Consider the following 19,943-nt stretch of genomic DNA (forward strand, 5'->3'; position numbering starts at 1 on the left):
CCCGTCTTATCTCTTGAACTTGAGAGCTTTAACGTTATATGAGCTTTAAAACTATTACATATTTATTACAGGATATTTGGTAACATACATAGTCATAAAATTCTTCTTTTTTCAAAGTAATTTTGTAATCTCAGCACTGAAAAATAGCATCCTTGGTCGGGCGAGGCCGCCTCCGGGTCCCAGCACTTTGGGAGGCCGAGACGGGCGGATCGGGAGGTCAGGAGATCGGTGACCATCCTGGCTAACACGGGTGAAACCCCGCCTCTCTATTAAGAAATACAAAACTAGCCGTGGCTGCAGGTGGCGTGCCTCTGTAGTCCCAGCTACTCGGGAGGCTGAGGCAGGAGAATGGCGTGAACCCGGGAGGTGGAGCTTGCAGTGAGCCGCATCGTGCCACTGCACTCCAGCGCCATCCCATCCCGGCCTGTCCCGCCCATCATCCCAAACCCTCAAACCCCTCCTCCTTCGATCGGGAGGAGCATCTCTGCAGAGTGAACACAAATGCCCACACCCCCTCACCCCGTGGCCCATTCCACCACTTCCCAAGACCAGATAGCCGGAGCAGGAGAACAGGTGGCTGTTTGAGACAGCAGTGATGATGATGTGATGGAATGGAGAGTGAAAACACATCAGAAACATATGCTTGGCCGGGTGCAGTGGCTCATGCCTGTAATTCCAACACTTTGGGAGGCCAAGGCAGGAGGATCGCTTGAGGCCAGGAGTCCAGACCAGCCTAGGCAACAAAGCGGGATCCCATCACTACAGAAAATTTAAAAATTAACTGAGCATGCTGGCATGCCCCTGCAGTCCCAGCTATTCAGAAGGCTGAGTTGGGAGGATGCTTAAGCCTGGGAGGTCAAGGCTGCAGTGAGCCATGATTTACCACTGCACTTCAGCCTGGGTGACAGTATGAGACCCTGTCTCAAAAGCAAAACAAAATATAAAACAACAGATGCTTATCTCTTTCTTTCAAAGAGACAATGCAAAACACATAAGGTCAGCACAGCCCTTCAGAGTTCTACAGAATGCCAGCATGTGCAGTAGCGCCTGTATGCCCTCTAGTGCCCGGGGGTCATGCCCACCCATGGCCCGAGTTAAGTCATGTGGATACTAGGGAGCAGTGTGAGGCTGGGAGCCCCGTTCTCCTGACTCCATTACGCACTCTTCTCACTCAGAGGCTTCCATTTTCACTGTCCCTTCATCCCAGGCCAGGCAAACTGACGAACCAGGAAGCTGGCTCATCTGTATGCTTCTCTGACTTATTAAGACACACAACAGGGCTGTGACTGGCATTTCTCTTCCTTGGCTAACTGCTGACTGGCTGGTCATGAACACTTCTTTTCTTAAAATTCCACCTAGAATTACATACGTTTGCGTCGAGGCCTAAAGCGCCAGTGATCCGGGCCAGCCCACATCGACATGGTCCGAGGACTGAAATAAGAATATTCTCCAGGTTTCATAGACAGAAGGGGGCACATGGTCCTGACGTCTCCATCCCCGAGGGAAATCGTTTCTTCCCTGTAACACACGTGAAATCATATTCGTACATGTACATTACATATTACAATGCTGCATTTACACATGAAGAAGCATGTCCACAAATGAGCTGCATTTCTAAGAGTGAGTCCAATACAAATACTTCATTATTAATAATTCCTTTTACTTCTCAAGTACTTTTGCTTCCCTTAATTTTATAACAATATAATCATATCTATACGAGTACTCTGGAAGTTTCAAAGTGCACCATAAAATGCTCATCTACCTAATCTGAGAGACAAGATGACAAAAGTAAAGAGAATTCTTTTCGTGTAAGAATCCACAGCTAGTAAAATGCCAGAGCTGGGAGCTGGACACAATTCCCTTAATCCCAGCCTCAGGGTCCTTCCACACACAGGCTTCTTGCCACACAAGATGACAAACCCCTCATTCTTCACCATCCTTCCGTAAATGAGGGCTCCAAAAGATACCGCTATAGTTCCTATTAAAAGTGAAAAGAATATTTGTCTAATTATTTAGTCCCTCTAATGCTTTGGGGGCCCCCCTTGTAATCTGTTCGGTCATCCAGCTTTATTCTTTGCCGTGTGTAGAGTGTCTAAGTGGTCAGTGCAGCATGGCAGCTTTGGTTGGGTTTTTCACTCTTTCTACATTTTTAGAAAATAGAGACGGGGTCTCACTATGTTGGTCAGGTTGGTCTTGAACTCCTAGCTTCAAGCAGTCCTCCCGCCTCAGCCTCCCAAAGTGCTAGGATTACAGGCGTGTCAGGATTACACCACGCCCAGCCATTTTTCACTCTTTCCACAGGGTACAAGCTTTCTCCTAAAGGGCTCCGACATGTCAGAAAGGACGCCGGTGCTGCTGTACTGCCCTCTGAAGGTAAGGTAACAAAGAAGTTTCAGAAGAGTGGCTCTGTATTTGTACTGAGCATACATATAGTTCCCGTCTATATAAGCCATATGGAATAAGCTAAAAAGGCTTTTAAAAGGGGATTTTGTCTTTATATACAGACTTTTAAAAAACAAAAACAGGAGATTATATTTGTGTATTTATCGTGTAATTAAAACCTAATTAAAACAATTAAAATACACAATAAAAAAATCACATTTCTAGTCTGCACGGCCATAACAGAATCTGACACCTAGCGCGTTACTAAGTAGTAAATGCACTGTGCTGTGAACTCCAGAGGGAGAAGGAAGACAGTTTCAACAGCATCCCCGCTTCATTCTGAAGGATATTCTTCCACGAGTAAGAGTGACTCCCATTCCCGATTCTGGTGATGCAGCTGGACAGAGGCGCTGCAGGATTTTTGAACTGTAGTAATTCAATAATTCTTTTTTTGAAACAGAGTCTCGCTCTGTCGCCCAGGCTCGGGTGCAGTGGCGTGATCTCGGCTCACTGCAAGCTCCGCCTCCCGGGTTCACGCCATTCTCCTGCCTGAGCCTCCCGAGTAGCTGGGATACACGCGCCCGCCATTGTGCCCAGCCAATTTTTTGCATTTTTAGTACAGACGGGATTTCACCGTGTTACCCAGGATGGTCTCGATCTCCTGACCTCGTGATCCGCTTTACTCGGCCTCCCAAAGTGCTGGGATTACAGGCGTGAGCCACTGCGCCTGGCCGTAATTCAGTAATTCTTTCAACATACAATGCTATGTCACAGGCATCCTACCAGTCCCAATTTCACCACTCAACAACTAAATGAATCCACCGATAGTCCAAAATAGTCTATCCATTTTCCAAGGCTGCCCACTTCAAACATCTCTAGTCCCTCCAGGAAAACTCTTTATTTCTTCTGTCTCCTCCCCATAATATCACAGGGTCCCTCCTTCAATTTAGCCGTGGTTCAATCCATTGCCCTGACACTGGTAAGACAAGGTCTCCTCCCGGCTGGCTCAGCACATCAGGCAGCATGCAGCCGAATGTTTCATTCTCGCATGTGTGGAGCAGGCTGTGTTCCGGGCTCTCACCCCTGACTAGGGCTTTAACCAGTGACTGCCTCATATCAGCACGCTCGCACTGCAGAAGGGTCGGCCAGAGAACAGAGAACACTTGGCTCCAAGTGTTCTTGGGCTGCAGCGGCTGCTCCTGCTGCTGCACAGAGAGAGGGAGCTCACTCTTAGACACAAGCACTTTTGCAGACCAGTCCTTACCAATGCACGTGCACAGAGAGCTCCACCTTTTACGCTATGCAGTTGTCAGTGTGCTGCCATGCAAGGACCAATGACACGAGGCATTTGCACAACACTGGTGTTTATCACTCAGCATTGTCCCACCCCACCTTCATCCAGAAGCCCCTGAAGACCTTTCAGTAGCGTACGGTGGTTTTCAGCCCTGGGTGCAGAACACAATCACGCGGGGATGGTATGTGACATCTGGCCCCCGCTACCCACTGAGGTGCTCAGCTGGTGTGGACTGGAGCCTGCCATCCAAAGCTCACTGCATGTGGCCAGGACTGATCGAAGGTGCTGGGTGGCACCAGCTCCACCCCATTCAACTCTGAGCCCGTTTCCTCATCTGTAAAATGGGGCTAATAGGACCTCATCATAGGGTTGCTGCAATAAAATAATTAATTTTAGGTATTATGTAAATTTGTGAAATAACACACATAAGGCACCTGGCACAGCATCTTGCACAAAGAAGAAGGAGCTCAATAAATATCAAATATTGTTATTATCACCTGGTCCCAACCTTGCATTTTCATGGATGAGAAAACAAAGACCGCAAAAGGGGGTAACATTGCCCCACATCTCACGGCAAGATCAGGTCTACTCAGATCACTCACTCACTGAACTCCCAGGAAAGGCCAGCGATGTGGCAAGGGGAGGGGATTTAAGGATGGGTAAAACCCCAGACTAGAACTGCAGCCTCCCGCCCCAATGTACTAGGTAGGATAGAGTCTACGATTTTGTGCTATTTGGAATAGGGGAGAGAAGCGGAGACATTTGCTCAAAGTAACCAGCAGAAATCATCTTCCAGAAACCAAATAAAAGTCTTGGAAGCCTTTGTTATTGTCAGTCCCTCAGATGTCACTTCACTGTTTAAGAAAGTGATAGCTTTTCTCTGACATTTGAAAATGACATTTTTAAAAGAGTTCATCCCATCGACCTATCATTTCTCCCTTCTTAGAAGACAGGATGGCCGGGCGCGGTGGCTCATGCCTGTAATCCCAGGAATTTGGGAGGCCAGGACTGGTGGATCACGAGGTCAGGAGATCGCGACCATCCTGGCTAACAGGGTGAAACCCTATCTCTACTAAAAATACAAAAAATTAGCCGGGCATGGTGGTGGGCACCTGTAGTCCCAGTTACTCAGGAGGCTAAGGCAGGAGAATGGCGTGAACCCGGGAGACGGAGCTTGCAGTGAGTCGAGATCATGCCACTGCACTCCAACCTGGGCAACAAAGCAAGACTCTGTCTCAAAAAAAAAAAAAAAAAAAGACAGGATGAGAATGGGGCAAAATCGCAGCCATGTGAATACTATAATTCTGGACAGCAGGGTGGCACTGGGCCTGGATGGGCAGTGGCACCTTGAGGTGCCAGATGCTCAGCGCTCCAGATTCCTACTCAGATTTTGAAAGACATTATCAGCCTAATCATTTCCCACAAGGGCAGACAAAAAATGAGCCTAGGAAAGACATCCAAGCAGGGCTCTTGAAGAGATTTTTGTCATGGTGGGAAATTACACTAAGCAACTTCTAAGGTTTTAGTCAAACAAAACCAGCTTGGCTGTCCCCAGTCCCAGGCCTGCAAAGCTCTGTTATAGACACAGGAGTTAACAGAGGCACTGTTCACTCTAATCTCATGAAATCTCCTACCCCCAGGCCCGTTCAAGACCTTTACACGACCGTGACACTAAAGGGTTGTGGGACCCTGCTTCCAAATCAAATTTAGAATTAAAACAGCACTAATCTATTAAATACATAAAGGTCAACCAAGTTCTGATGATTTTTATGTTTACTAGGATAATCAAAAATTTAAATTACTAAACCAATTACCCTTCTCCTCCTCCAAATATGCTCAATTTTGTTGGTTGTTTTTGTTTTCGCTGCCTTGCTCATCCCCAGTCTGCCCATCTGGTAACCCAACACTGCCTAACCTCCTACTTGCTTACCTTTCTGATGGCAAATTGGTGGCTTAGAGTCACCAAGAGCCACACTATCAGCAGCGTGGACAAAGGGAGCGTGCTCTCTGCCACCAAAGCGTATGTGGTGACAGCAGCCAGCCACACTGACGCCATTACTAAAGGGAGCATGCTCTCTGCTACCAAAGAGCACGTGGTGACAGCAGCCACACTGACGCCATTACTAGATCCCAGGCGCTTTGCTCCAAACACTTCACATTGTTCCAATCCTTACAAACTCCTGCAATGTCAGTCGTATAACCAAAGTGGCTAAGCCTACATTCAAAGCCAGGTGTGACTCCTCTGAGTCAGAAAGGCTCCGCTGAGAAGCTCAGCTGTCGGGTATGACACAGCACACCAGCCCAGCCAATCAGACATCAAATTCAATCACCCCAGCAGGAAATCTGTTAAGAACCGATAGAGCCCAGGCATGGTGGCTCACACCTGTAATCCTGGCACTCCGGGAGGCCAAAGCAGGAGGACTGCGAGCCCAAGAGTTCAAGACCAGCCTGGGCAATGCAGTGAGATGCCAGTCTCTATTTTTGAAAAAAAAAGAAAGAAAATTTTTTTTTTAATGAGAGAAAAAGAAAAAAGAACCAATGGAGAACTCCTATGGAAACACTTTCTGTGACTCTGGGAGCCTTACTGGCAGCTCTGAACCTGGCAGGGCTCCTTCCAGCTCCTGAACTCTTCATGATCCCCAACTGCAGTGCGGTCGGGTTCATCGTTGGCATCAAAGTCATCCCCCAGGGACCCATCAGGGACGTCTCCGCAGTCACTCTCAACTTCAGCGTTGATGTCAAACACCTGGTCATTCTTCTTAAACTTGTCTACCAGGGCCGACACAGACTGGAGGGACAAAAGAGGGTTCTCTAAGTCTCACTCCTGTAACCACCCCAAACCACCACGGGAGGGACAGCCTTCTCACCCTTAAATTTCAGTTTCCAGCCTCCTCCATCCCCGAGCCACCCTTCCCCATCCCCTGCCCGCCCAGACCAGGACTCTCCCGACAGCACCGTGAGGAGGAAGTTTGTATTGTGCAGCACAGGATGAGGCTGCATTGTTGTCAGGTACATTTTGTGAAACATGAGACAGGATTCTGTATCCATTAACTACATGTTTGCAGAAAACAGTTTTCCTTGGAGACCATTTATTTTGGAAATTGTAGTAAGTAGGCTAAAGGGGGCCATGCTAAAAATACACAGAGGAAAGCTCTACACATGACAATCTCTCAGGAAACTCTGTGCCAAGGGACTCAACCCCAAAGAGCAGGAAATTCCTCAAGCTTGACAGCAGCCTCAGAGATTCGAGGCCACTGGGATAACTACATTCAAGAGTAAATCTAACTATAAATGTCCACCCAGTAATGTCAGGGCTGCCTTACCCTAGGAGAGCAGAAGAGGGGACATGAAATTGACCCCGCAACTCATTTACCTCTAGAATAGTCCTGCTGGGGTTCACAACCCTACCCCTCCTCCCTCAGGGTTTCTGTCCCTACGGAAGTGCCAAAGGAAATATTTTCTGTAGTCCTGGCTAAATAAAGATGATGCCACAGTTTTGGTTCCCACTGGGCAGCACCAATCTTGAGCCAACTAACTGAAACCACGAGCCACTAAAAGCTGACCACACCTCATTATGTGTTTCACTGTCCCACTGAGTAAACTGGAACCCGGCCAGGGAAGGGCAGATCTGGCGATCTTCCGCACACTGCTGCAAGGGCGCTGGAGAGGATGGCAAGATCACAAAGAGAGATTAGAAGTGGGTCGAGTGCATTCCTTCCTCCCTTCAGAATGATACTGAGTGGCAAGAGAGACAAGAGGCACAGTTACCTCATTGTCCTCCAGCAAAGGCTCAAGTATCATCAGTGGCTGGCTGGCTGCCAATCTCTGTCCCTGCCTCTCCTGGGGGCCAGCGGATGCACAGGCCACACCCACACTGGAGTGAGGCTCTGCACTGTCATCGCACAGTTTAGTAAAATACTAGAGGAGAAACCTAAAGCACAGACATTTGATTCTGAAATGAATTCCGTGACCTATGCTATAGCTGGGAAATGAAATGCTTCGTCTTAAAAATACACTAAGTGCATAGGCAATCATGTAACGGTACTTTATTTTTTGTCCCATACTAACTAGAGAAGACCTACTTCAGAGGATTAGAGCCCCAAATGAGAGCACAAACTTGGAAAATAGATTGTTAGCACAAAAGATATACTAAACAAAATTGAGGCAAGAATAGAAATGACAAGAATGGGAGCTGGAACAACTGCACAGCCTGGAGGAGGAGTATCAATTTCATTCACCATGTAAAAATGACTGCACTTGAGATGAAGCTCAGCGAGAGGACGAACACGGCAGTGGAAATCCGCAGAAGGGGGCAGCTCTTCTGGGAGCCCAAGTGTAGCTACTGCGCTGCACACACCTGGCCTCCCCACCTGCTGGTACCTCATTACGACATCCTGAGGAGAATCTCCAACTCAGGGGCAGAGGCGTAAATGGGAAGGATGCTAAAATCTCTGTCAAGCCAGTATAGGGGACTGATAATAGGAGAGATCAGTTCTCAGACTGCTGCAGAGGAGTCTCAAAACAATTCACAATGCTCTCTTCTCCTCAGGGCCCCCTGGATGGGGAGCAAATAAAGACAAAGCCTCTCTGGCTAGGCAAAGGTCTCTCTAAGTCCCCTTCCCAAGTACAAACTCTGACACTCCAGGAGGAATCCAGGGCTCCAAAATGTGACTTGGAGAGCTGACTGCAAACAGTGGGCACCTAAGGTACGGGGCACATCAAGACCAAGAGGCAATGGTTTACTGTTTTAGACTCCATGTCGCAGAGAAGACAAAAGTTAGTGGATTACAAGGCACTCCCAAAAGAATACACAATTTGGCATTCCAGAGAAAACTTCTGGGTAATTTAAGCAACACAGGAGCATGACGGGCTTATGGTACCCCATGGTTATGTAAAAAATTCCTCAATGACTGAAATGTTCTGGTGAAAGGCATCACTTGTACTTACCTTTTAAATCTGTCATTTCTACCCAACCTAACTCTGGCAACTCGAGAGGTTCTCCCGTGGAGAGCATCTGGACGTCAGAGGGAAATAGCAGCTCACTTCTGTAGTCCTGGCAGTGGAGCGTGGACAGAAACACCCCCGCCGTGCTGCACTCATCAAACGAGGCTGCCGTCTTCTGAAACATGGGATCAATCTGAACACAGGGAGAGAAGAAACTGAAGGTTTATGGCATGTAGCCAAGGGAAATATCAACTCTCACGCATCTGGCCCCGCTCATTAGCAGGTGCATACAATGGACTGAAATATCTACACTCATGGTCAAAAGTGTGTTTTGTTTGTTTGTTTTTGAGACGGAGTCTTGCTCTGTCGCCCAGGCTCGAATGTAGTGGCATGATCTTGGCTCACTGTCAACCTCTGCCTCCCAGGCTCAAGCGATTCTTGGGCCTCAGCCTCCCAAGTAGCTGGGACTACAAGTATGCGCCACTACACCCGGCTAACTTTTGCATTTTTAGTAGAGACGGGGTTTCACCATGTTGGCCAGGCTGGTCTTGAACTCCTGACCTCAAGTGATCCACCCACCTTGGCCTCCCAAAGTACTGGGACTGCAGGTGTGAGCCACCACACCCGACAAAAGTGGCTTTTCTAATTGATCAGATAAAATCCCGGTTCAAAAGAAAGGCTGGTTATAGTCAGGGGATAAACATACACTGCTGCAGAAAACAGTACGTGGTAGCAAGTGTACACTGTGCCAATTGGCTTTTTTATAATACACCTGGACGTGTATCCTTGCAGCTGGTCTCCTTTTATAAGTCACCAACAAATTCCATTGGCTTAAAAAGCCTGTGTGACAGAGCTAGTCACAGGCTCTACTGTTCTCCAAACAGAAGTATCTTCTAAAGTTTGGAAGAACATACCCAAGATATCCAGGCAAAGGACAGACAGAGTCAGTAGGGCTAGCTGGCCGGGTAAAACCTGAGAGAGGTTTTAAGAAGGTCCCTAAGACTGGGTCAGGAGCAGGAGTGGCATGGCCATATGACACCAAGCCCAAAGGCAAAATAAGGCACTGGGCATAAGAATACGGGCAGGGCAAGCCACACACATGTGTAGCAAGAGGCTAGAAGCCCCCTGGGACTCTGCAGGTGACCCTGAGACAGGAGATATGGCGGGGGATTGGGTTCATGGGTCTCCCTGATGCCTCAGAACATGGCTGCTATCGAGCGAGGGGCTTGGATAGGACAACAGAGATGTGGCTCCCTGGCTCTTCCCTGGCCCCCTTAGCTCAGAGTCCAAGCTCATCAGAACTGATGAGTCCAAGCTCAACAGAGCTGAACTCTACCATAAGCCCATCTCACCATTCTTCATCCCAGAGAAGCACATTCGTCGTCGCCACGTTCTCCAGTCCCCTTAGCACTCAGGCAGTCACACGTCCAGGTCAGTTACCTCTCAGTGCATCTTTCCATCCCCAGAGCCAGCAATATAACCCTTATCTCTGGCCCGTCCCAATTCCCATCCTAAAAATACCAGTGCCGTTACTCCTACTCTCTTCTCAAATGCTATCCAGAGTAACGGTTTCCCATCTGGAGGCTTGCATCCCTAGAAGTCTTAGGTAGGTAGTTAATGGAACTATACTCAGCACTTCAGAGACAACATGGAAACTGTACCTTGACCCACATTAAAGCCGAAACACTGTGATAACGTTCCTCACTTGTGTCTAGAATTATATCATGTGTGAGAACAGAGGGATTTATATCCCTAAGCAATTCAATGGGACAGTAGATGAAGCCTTCTGAAACAAGGGTCCGCAGTAAGGAAGGACCACAATAAAAGGCCTTGGAATAGACCGAATGATAAAGTTCAAGATCTCTTTAGGTGATGTCTAAAAGCAAATCCTTGGCTCTAGCCAAACTCGTATACTCTCCAGCTTCCTAATCAGAACCTTCCTGTGCTGTGGCATTTGCTTACACCTCTACTTAAAACCACCTCCCTGGCAATGTCTACCTGACAGACACCTAGCCTTCCTTCAAGGCCCAGTTCAAGTCTTGCCTCTTCCATAAACTCTGAGCCCTACCAACTCTGGTTTCCTACAGTGTAAGCCTTGACCTTCCTTGCATGCATCTACCTGTATTATCCCAGTATGAAGAACTGAAGCACAATCATGTTTGAATCCTCTATGATGGCAAGTGTTCTGCACATACTGAAGAGCTGTGTCCAAAAGAGATTAACTCATATATAAAAAAGTGTTCTCAACTGGTCTAGACACACCCACACATTTGCTTTCCGACCTCCAAGAAAATGAGAGTTTACACCTGTAATCCCAGCACTTTGGGAGGCCGAGGCAGGCCGATCACTTGAGGTCAGGAGTTCGAGACCAGCATGGCCAACATGGCAAAACCCTGTCTCTATTAAAAATTAAAAAATTAGCCGGGCGTGGTGGTGCATGTCTGTAATCCAGCTACTTGGGTGGCTGAAGCAGGAGAATCGCTTGAACCCAGGAAATGGAAGTTGCAGTGAGCCAAGATTGAACCACTGCCCTCCAGCCTGGGCAACAGAGTGAGACTCTGTCTTAAAAAAAACAGAAAAGAAAATGAGAGTTTAATAAACACTTGAAGCTTTAAATTCTGTTTGTGACAATCCATCCCTTTTTCTATCTTCCATACTCTTGGCGATTACAAGTTTACGGCAGCTTACAGAGCAAAAAAAGCTTTCCAGGATTGGAGTACTTGGCATTTCTTCATGACAGTATTCATTTCACTTGGCATAAACATACCACAGCCTGTCAGTATCAGGCTTAGAGGAGGCAGCCCTGCTTGCTGCTCTCTCCTTTTCTCTTATAATCATGGGAAAGGCCGATGCAGGCCTGGGAAACAGGCCGTTTTCCTCAGGCCCTCAGAATTGAGACTACCCGGTAAGAAAAAAGATGACTACAAAACAGAATTTCCAAACATCCTATACTTAATAATCCCTGATTGATTTGAACATTTCACTATAGAACCAAAAGTAAGAATGACAGTAAGGGCCAGGAGCGGTGGCTCACATCTGTAATCCCAGCACTTTGGGAACCCCAGGTGGGCGGATCACTTGAGATCAGGAGTTCGAGACTAGCCTGGTCAACATGGTGAAAACCCATCTCTACTAAAAATACAAAAAAATTAGCTGGGTGTGGTGGTGCGCGCCTTTAGTCCCAGCTACAAGGGAGGTTGAGGCACGAGAATCGTTTGAACTGGGGAGACAGAGGTTGCACTGAGCCAAGATTGTGCCACTGTACTCCAGCCTGGGCCACAGAGCAAGACTCCATCTCAAAAAAAAAAAAAAGACTGACAGTAAGATAAATTCCAGATTACCTAGGAAGGGGAAAAAACAAGGAGAATTGGGGGAGGGAAGGGAAGGTAGAAGGGCTTTCTGGATCCTATGACTAATAAGTAATACCGCTTCAGATGTGTGTAGCATATAACCACGTTTAAAGATCTTGACATAGGCCAGGTGTGGTGGCTCACGTCTGTAATCCCAGCACTTTGGGAGGCCAAGGCAGGGGGATCACGAGGTCAGGAGATCAAGACCATCCTGGCTAACACGGTGAAACCCCGTCTCTACTAAAAATACAAAAAATTAGCCAGGTGTGGTGGCGGTGCCTGTAGTCCCAGCTACTCGGGAGGCTGAGGCAGGAGAATGGCGTAAACCTGGGGGGCCTTGCAGTGAGCTGAGATCCCCCCCCCGACCCCCAGCCGGGGGGAAAGAAAAAGACCCCGTCCAAAAAAAAAAAAAAAAAAAAAGACCTTAACAGATTCACTACTATAAAACCCAGATGTGGGTGTGGCCAGCATTCCCTGTTTTTACAGTATATGACAGTGAGATTCGTATCTCTTCCCAGGTCACACAGCTAAGGATGGAGGAACCTGGATCTGAGCTTTACATCATCTGCCTGCACATCTGGCATCACCCATGGTTAATGCTGACACACATAGGAAAAAATACAACTCCTCTCCCCACAAGAGCCAGTCACTCTCGCCTCTCCCCTCCCTTTTAGGCCTCATTCTCAGTGACTCTCCTTCCTCTGGCCCCTCCCTGCCTGTGCACAGCAATGCCCCGCTCACCTCACCACTCAGAGTGGGCATGGCAAGGCCCATTTCCCTAGCCCCTGCACACTCAGTCTTACCACTATCATCGCTATAAGAACACTGGCATTCATCTCACTGTTGCCCTTTATTTGGCTTATTTATTAATTACACAAAAAGACCCAAGACACCCACAGTTCTGCATTTCTTGGACTCTAAGATCTATCCCCACCATGGCCCCCATCTCCCACTCCTCCTCAAAAACTGGTATTTCCTCAGGGCCCTCTAGACTCAGTCATCGGCAAAATTCTATCGCCCACTGAGTTCCTGAGGATTCTCTCCACCTACTTGTTCTCACTTAAGTCTTCTCAATGGGGTTCTCATTTCACTCTCAAGGGGTAAAAACTGTTTCCTAGAGGCAAGGTGGAAAACAATCTTAGATATTACAATAATGTTTGCCTATCCAAACTCTACCCTATCCGACAAAATCTTATTCCTTAATATTTCATTTCAAGGGGAAGGAGTAGGCACAAAATGTCTAAAAGGGTCTGAAGGGGCAAAAGTGATAAAAAACAGGCTGGGGGCACTGCTCCAACTGAGACATGGTGCCAGCCTGAGGATACGCTTCCCCTGCAGGCCTCCGCAGTGGCTGCTTTATCTTCACAGCCCTCAAACCAGTGGCCTACAGGTGGGTTAGGTGACTGCAGCATCCAACTCTCCCCCCTCCCAATTTCTGATGCCCCCAGCTCTGAGTACCACATCAGCCTTTGCCACTGTCTGCCCATCTGCGTTGCAGTCATCTTCCAACTCCCCCAGGTCACAACCTCCCCTTCTTCTCGGAAGATCTTAGTATTAGTTCATGGCTCATTACTATTCTCCAAATTTACTCCTGGTGCAGCTCTTACTGATTTCAATATTCATATGTTGATCCATCCAGTACACTGCCTCTTGGTTGATATCCTCTCCTTCAATGGTCTCCTTCATCCTAAGCAACCCAGGACTCCAAGACAGCCTAGTAAGACCCCCACCCCGCCTCCGCCATTTGTTCCCTCGCCTGTTCTGAGTTGAGTCATTAACCATGACTGCAACCTCTCCATATGTTCAATTCTAAGGGCCCCTCTCTGACAACCACCTCCTACATTTCCAGCTCACCCCTTCTTGTCCCCAGCACCAAGAAGTCTTTGACCCCACCAGGCCTACAATCTACTGATTATATTACTTTCCACTGCCCCTCATTCCCCTCTCTTCCCAGGTAAAATTCCCTAAGCAGTGGCTGCGACCATGCCTTTACACATGCTCTCACCTCCAGTGCCCCTTTCCAGCTGTGTCCATTCACTCAGCTCAACAGGATCCCATATTAAACCCAACTTTCTGCCTACTCCATGATTGTACCCACACAGGTATTCACGGCTGGAGAAACAAAATCATGCCGACGGACCTCACTTTAAATCCATCTGCTACCACCCTCAGGTAGACCCTAAGTTGTCTGACAGTCACACCATATCTTCTTAGTCCATTTACTCACCCACCTCCTAGAGGACTCTTTCCTACCCTTTCCCTCATACCCCTAGTGCCTTCTTCCCCCATCCTCACTGTAAGCTGATGACCTGGCTTCCTATTTTAAGACAGTATCCAGAAGGATCCGCCATGAGCACACCCAAACAACACCCCTGTCAGTCAAGCCCAACCTGTGCTGTCCATTCCCTTCCCTCTCACCTGAGCAAGGACATCACCCTGGCAATTCTCCTTTCTGCTGCATCATCAATAATCCCTTCTCCACTAGACTGCTGCCATCAACAGAACATGCTGTCATTTCTCCCATTCAAAAACAAGATCAAAACTCTTGGCTTTACCTTTCCCTCCATTTGCTATCCCAGTACTCTGCTCCAAATTATAGCAAAACTCTTCAAAACAACTGCCTATATTCAAGTGTTTTCAGTCCTTTCCTCCCATTTATCATAACGAATTTCAAATCCATAAGAATGTTGAAACAGTCATGTAAATCTCTGTGAAACTTCGATTTAGATTGCCCCATGGGTGGCATTTTGCATATTTGTTTCCACTTTCTATACATATATCTCTCTCTCCCCCCACCCCAGAGTTTTTTGACAGTAATCCTCATGACACTTCACCATGTGGCAGTTACTAAGCTACTGCCTCTCAGCTCTAAGCCTACCCTCTCTCCTCGGCTGTGATGCGGAAACTGGGACATTCAGCTTTGCCAGCTGCTGCCTGTTAGGCTCTACCAAGAAGGGGCACTAGAGGGAGACTGCAGGCTCCGAGGGGAAGAAGGCACTTGCTCCTCTCTGTAGGTTGCGTGTTAGGAGAGCGTCACTGAGCAGCGTTCCAGCCTGGCTGCAGCAGGGCCCACCTGTAGCAGCAGCTGAACCCCAGGTGCAGATTTTCACTCACAGAACCAGCCTTATTAAAACACCAGCACCAGCCAGCACGCCCCCGCTCCAGGGTCTGGGTCCTGGACACACAATCCCCTCCCCCAAACTCAGGGACACTAGCACCGGCCAAGCCCTTTCCTGGAGGTCTGAACTTGAGGTCCAGAGGGGCCCCCTCCAAGCTCATTAGTGGCCTCAGGTTGCCACATTTGGCGTGGTTGATCATTCCCCACTCCCTGAAATACCTTCTCATTTGGATACCACGCTCTTCTGGTGTTCCTCCTACCTACTGGTGTTTCTTCAGCTCTCTGAACTCCTAACATTGGGGAAAAGGAACTCCCAGTCTTTTTCCCACATACACTCATGTCCTTGGTGACCAATTCCAGTTTTGTGACCTTAATTACCATTTATGAATGTTGTGGAGGTAAGAGAGAGAAGTAATCTAGTCTATTGCTAGTGGGAGAGTAAATGAGTACCTTTTTTTGAGGGCAACTTAAAATCCATGCCTCAGAATTTTCTTATATTCTCCCATACGAGTGCAAAGATAATAAGTATTAGAATACTCACTGAAACAATGTTTTTAATGGCAGAATTAAAAAATAAAATTGTAGTAACACCTGTTTGCTTTAAATTAACTGTGCTAATTATAAATGAGGCCTCCAGTACCATTTGTTTAAGCAGATTCTTTAGGATTTGCTAGATAGATGATTTAAAGCTAGGATTCTGGAGTTAGACCACTTAGCTTCAACTCCTAGCTCACTCACTAGATGTGTCGTTTTGGGCAAGTCATTGTGCCTCAGTTACCCCTTCCTAAAATGACACAAGAATGTTGTGAGGATTAGATGAGTTAACACAGGTTACAGGTTTAAGGAAATATATGGTGCTCACCATGTGTACATTAAATGTTAGCTAACGTAACCACTGCTACATTTACTAGGATATAAAATTAATTTTTTATCAATTAGATTTCTCAGCAATTTGGAGTCTCTTCTCAATCATTCTGAAACACTGAGGGACTTACTTTTAGTCTTTACTGTCAAGCTAAAGGATGATAATGCAGAGATATCAGTTGAATGTTTTACTCCCTTGAGGCTTAAATGGGCACATACCAGCAAGGCAGCCTTAGCCCTGCCAAGTCTCGGCCCCTAAGGTTCTGAATTAGTCAGAAACCACGCTGTGCACACAGTTCCTCACCTCACACTTCCGATCTGCTTCGGAGACATTGAGGTTGTTTATGTTCTGCTCGATGGTTCTGTGTAAGAGCTTCTTCTTTGGCTTTGGAGCCCTTTTGGTTGTTCCTATTTCAGTAGCACTTCCATCTAAAAGGAGAAACACAACTGTGTACTGCAAGGGCTGCTTTTTTTTTTTTGAGACGGAGTCTCGCTCTGTCATCCAGGCTGGAGTGCAGTGGTGCGATCTCAGCTCATTGCAAGCTCCGCCTCCCGGGTTTACGCCATTCTCCTGCCTCAGCCTCCCGAGTAGCTGGGACTACAGGCGCCCGCCACCGCGCCCGGCTACTTTTTTGTATTTTTTAGTACAGACGGGGTTTCACCGTGTTAGCCAGGATGGTCTCGATCTCCTGACCTCATGATCCGCCCGCCTCGGCCTCCCAAAGTGCTGGGATTACAGGCTTGAGCCACCGCGCCCGGCCCAACGGCTGCTTTGAAGCATGTGATGAACTTAACTTACTCAAGTTCTTCAAAACCTGAAAGAACGGTCGTAATTTAAACATGTGAGGCCGGGTGTGGTGGCCCACGCCTGTAATCCCAGCACTTCGGAGGCTCAGGCAGACAGATCGCTTGAGCTCAGGAGTTCGAGACCAGCCTGGCCAACATGACGAAACCCCATCTCTACAAAACAGTACAAAAATTAGCCGGGCATGGAGACGCACACCTGTAGTCCCAGCTACTTGGGGATGCTGAGGCAGGAGGATCGCTTGAACTCGGGAGCCAGAGGCTGCCGTGAGCCAAGATCGCACCACTGCACACCAGCCTGGGTGACAAAGTGAGTCTCGTCTCAAAAAAAAAAATTAAATAAACAAATAAAAACAAAAAAAAACCCAACCAAACAAAAAAAACATGCAGTTCTCTCAAAACATCAGGCATATTTAATCTGCAACTTATGGAGAAACCAAACTATTAGATTTGGCTTCTCATGCAAGTCCATTTCCAAAGACTCCCAGATCAGAAGTTCCTTAGTTGGTGATGTTTACTCAACCTGGCATAAACAAAATATAAACGCTTTTATAAGGCCCTTCTCTTTTTCAAGGAAACATAACTTTAGTGTTTGAGTATCTTCTCATGTAAGACCATATATGGTTCTAAAAATGTCCTGTTTTCAATAAAATGAGATCACTGATTTTTGTGACCTTCCTCTAGTATATTACTCAGATAACTACCTGGCATGCCCTAAAAAAAAAAGCCACTTAAATCCAGATCCCTAGCCACCTACCTGCAACATGGCCTTCCACTTCTTCCAAAGACGGTGCATCTTTGCCCAGTCCCCCAAGGACTCTGTATACGTCGGCATGGACGGCGTCCACGCGTACGGCATAGATCTTAGTGCTGGCATCCAGAGTGCCTGCAGCCACCTGGTCAAACAATCAGAGTGCATTCACAAAGATGCACAAAAAAGAACTTCTGAACAGGTAAAACACAGCAAGCTTCACAAAATATTTACTTGCCCCAAGGAAACAATGACAAAGATCCCTCTATGACTGACAGGGAATAAACAGAATATATATTCTGTCTGTATTTCATCAGTTTAGGAAAAGAAAGTAAATTAACTAACATAACATGTAAATGAGAAGTCTCTCGTGTTTTTGCAGAATTCAACTGTGTTATGCCAAATAGTAGAAATCATCATTTAATTCAGATGCAAGAGAAAGTGGACATCCTTCTTACTTTAAAGTTGGTTGGTTCGGTGTCTTTCTGTTTAAGAATCTCTGACATAAAATCAATCAAGTGCAAACCAAAAGCATTCTTGGTAGTGATTTTCTGAAAACAGAAAATAGCAGAAAGGATTATTATTTATAGCCTAGGCTCATGTAAATAATGCTGCTTTGAACAGAGGAAGCTAAGTCTTTATATAGGAATACCCACATATTGTCACTGACCTCTTTTCCCAAAAACACCTGTCAAGAGCCAAATCCTCACAGGCATGTCCTCATGTTCAAGGCTAGGGAATGACAGCACAAAATTCCTGAATGCTCGGTGTGTGCAGGCCCTGCTCTAAGCACTGCACACAAAGGGACTCACCCTCCAAACAACTTCATGAGGCAGGCACTACCCTCATTCTCCAGAGGACACGGAAGCAACATGGTTGGGTGGCTCCCACACAGCTTAGAGCATGTAGCCTCCAACTCAGGCTAGCTCCAGAACTCTACTATTCACTCATGTGCCATGCTGCCTTTCCAGATACACGGCAGATAGCAGGCAGCCCCTCAGGAGGTGCACCACGGGTCTAGAGGAAACAGTAAAACCACCAGCACTTCTGGTGGAAACCACCAGCACTAAGATGACTCACTGGAGAATCATCATCATTGATTGTGCATTCTCTACAGAAACAAGATAGCTGGATTGCCCCTGTGATCAAGGGATCACATCTTCAGTAATAAACCAGCAGATACTCACATTTTCAGTGGACAGTTTGATACAGGTGGAGTAATGTTCCGTAATCTGTGTGTTTGTAAACTTAGGCATAGTAGCTGAAACATCAATAATCCTAAACGGAAAACAAAAACAAACAACTCTGGCAAGAATCCATGATAGTTTAAATTTTCAAACCCTAGACCCATGAAGTTTTGTGGAGATGCCTGGACCTACGCAGCCCACATCAAGGCGGCTGCCTCAAGGAGAGCCAGCCCAGAAGCCCCTCACCTGCTGGAGGGGGAGGCCAACAAGCGAGGCGAGTCGGTGCTGAACTGCAGATCAAAGACCCTCGACCGCCTCCGCTGCAGCCGCTCCTTCTCATCGTCATTCTGAGGAAAGTCTTCGAGGACTGGGGTGCCGGGAATATTGAGAGGCGCCTTCCTGGGCAGGGGCATCGGGAACACCCGCTCTGAAGGGGAGGAGGCACTGTGGGGGTGTCCTCGGGTCTCCAAAGAAGAGTTATTCATTGTGGCTGGCAGTGCTGGAACAAAATTCTTGCTCAAGAAACCTTCAAGAGAACATTTCCTACATCCAAAGAAGACTTGAGCCCGTCACAGGAGGGGAGGTTCAGCACACACTCTCCACGAAGACCTTCTCCAACTCTAATACTTAACGGCTAGAACCTCTAGAGTTTGGGTTTCTGGGACGTGCGGGGGGGGCCATAGGTTTCTGATGCTTCTTTGCTAATCGGGGACAAACAATCCACTCTGCAGCTGTTGTGAATGGAAGTACTGCACGGATATAAAGACGGACGATAAGCTCACAAGCTGGACAACAGACACATATAACCCATCATCAGGTACGTGAGAGGCAGATGCTGAGATAAGGGTGAGGTATGGGCTACAGAGTCAGACAGGCTGGGCTCGGATCCCAGCTCCTCCACAGCTCGGCAAGCAGAGAAAAAACAACATAAACATGTAAAACAAACCGAACGTTCCAAAGAATCATCCAATTACGCGCTAACTACAAAGGGAAAAATGTCTTTTACAATAAAAACTCTACCAGTGACCACATTAACCAGTCAAATGTAGCCTCACTAAAAATCAATCCGAAAGTTACTCATCTCTTCACGTGACACAATGTGAAATTCACAGCATCACCCAGGAAGTATTTCCACCCAACACGTTTAACCTAAATTTAACCAACGAACTTTAGATCTTTAACTTCTGGTTTACGAGAAATACAAGGGGTTGAGGAACAAGTTAAATGATATCACAAGGAAATACTCAGA

The 19,943-nt window shown here is 47.2% G+C and overlaps 1 protein-coding gene across 1 annotated transcript in view; it reads right to left on the reverse strand.

Annotated features, from left to right (window-relative positions):
- NCAPH (non-SMC condensin I complex subunit H) overlaps positions 1-19,943 on the reverse strand; it is a 36,014-nt gene that overhangs the window by 11,647 nt on the left and 4,424 nt on the right. Inside the window, exons 2-11 of the mRNA XM_031655509.1 lie at positions 18,941-19,193; positions 18,695-18,785; positions 17,966-18,058; positions 17,514-17,652; positions 16,257-16,381; positions 8,624-8,813; positions 7,245-7,336; positions 6,262-6,464; positions 1,366-1,518; positions 520-577 (exon numbers count right to left, since the gene is read on the reverse strand). Of these exons, the coding sequence (XP_031511369.1) occupies positions 520-577; positions 1,366-1,518; positions 6,262-6,464; positions 7,245-7,336; positions 8,624-8,813; positions 16,257-16,381; positions 17,514-17,652; positions 17,966-18,058; positions 18,695-18,785; positions 18,941-19,193 (1,397 nt within the window). The remainder of the gene's footprint in view (positions 1-519; positions 578-1,365; positions 1,519-6,261; positions 6,465-7,244; positions 7,337-8,623; positions 8,814-16,256; positions 16,382-17,513; positions 17,653-17,965; positions 18,059-18,694; positions 18,786-18,940; positions 19,194-19,943) is intronic.

Source organism: Papio anubis, chromosome 14 (genome assembly GCF_008728515.1).
Source record: "Papio anubis isolate 15944 chromosome 14, Panubis1.0, whole genome shotgun sequence".
Lineage (NCBI taxonomy): Eukaryota > Metazoa > Chordata > Mammalia > Primates > Cercopithecidae > Papio > Papio anubis.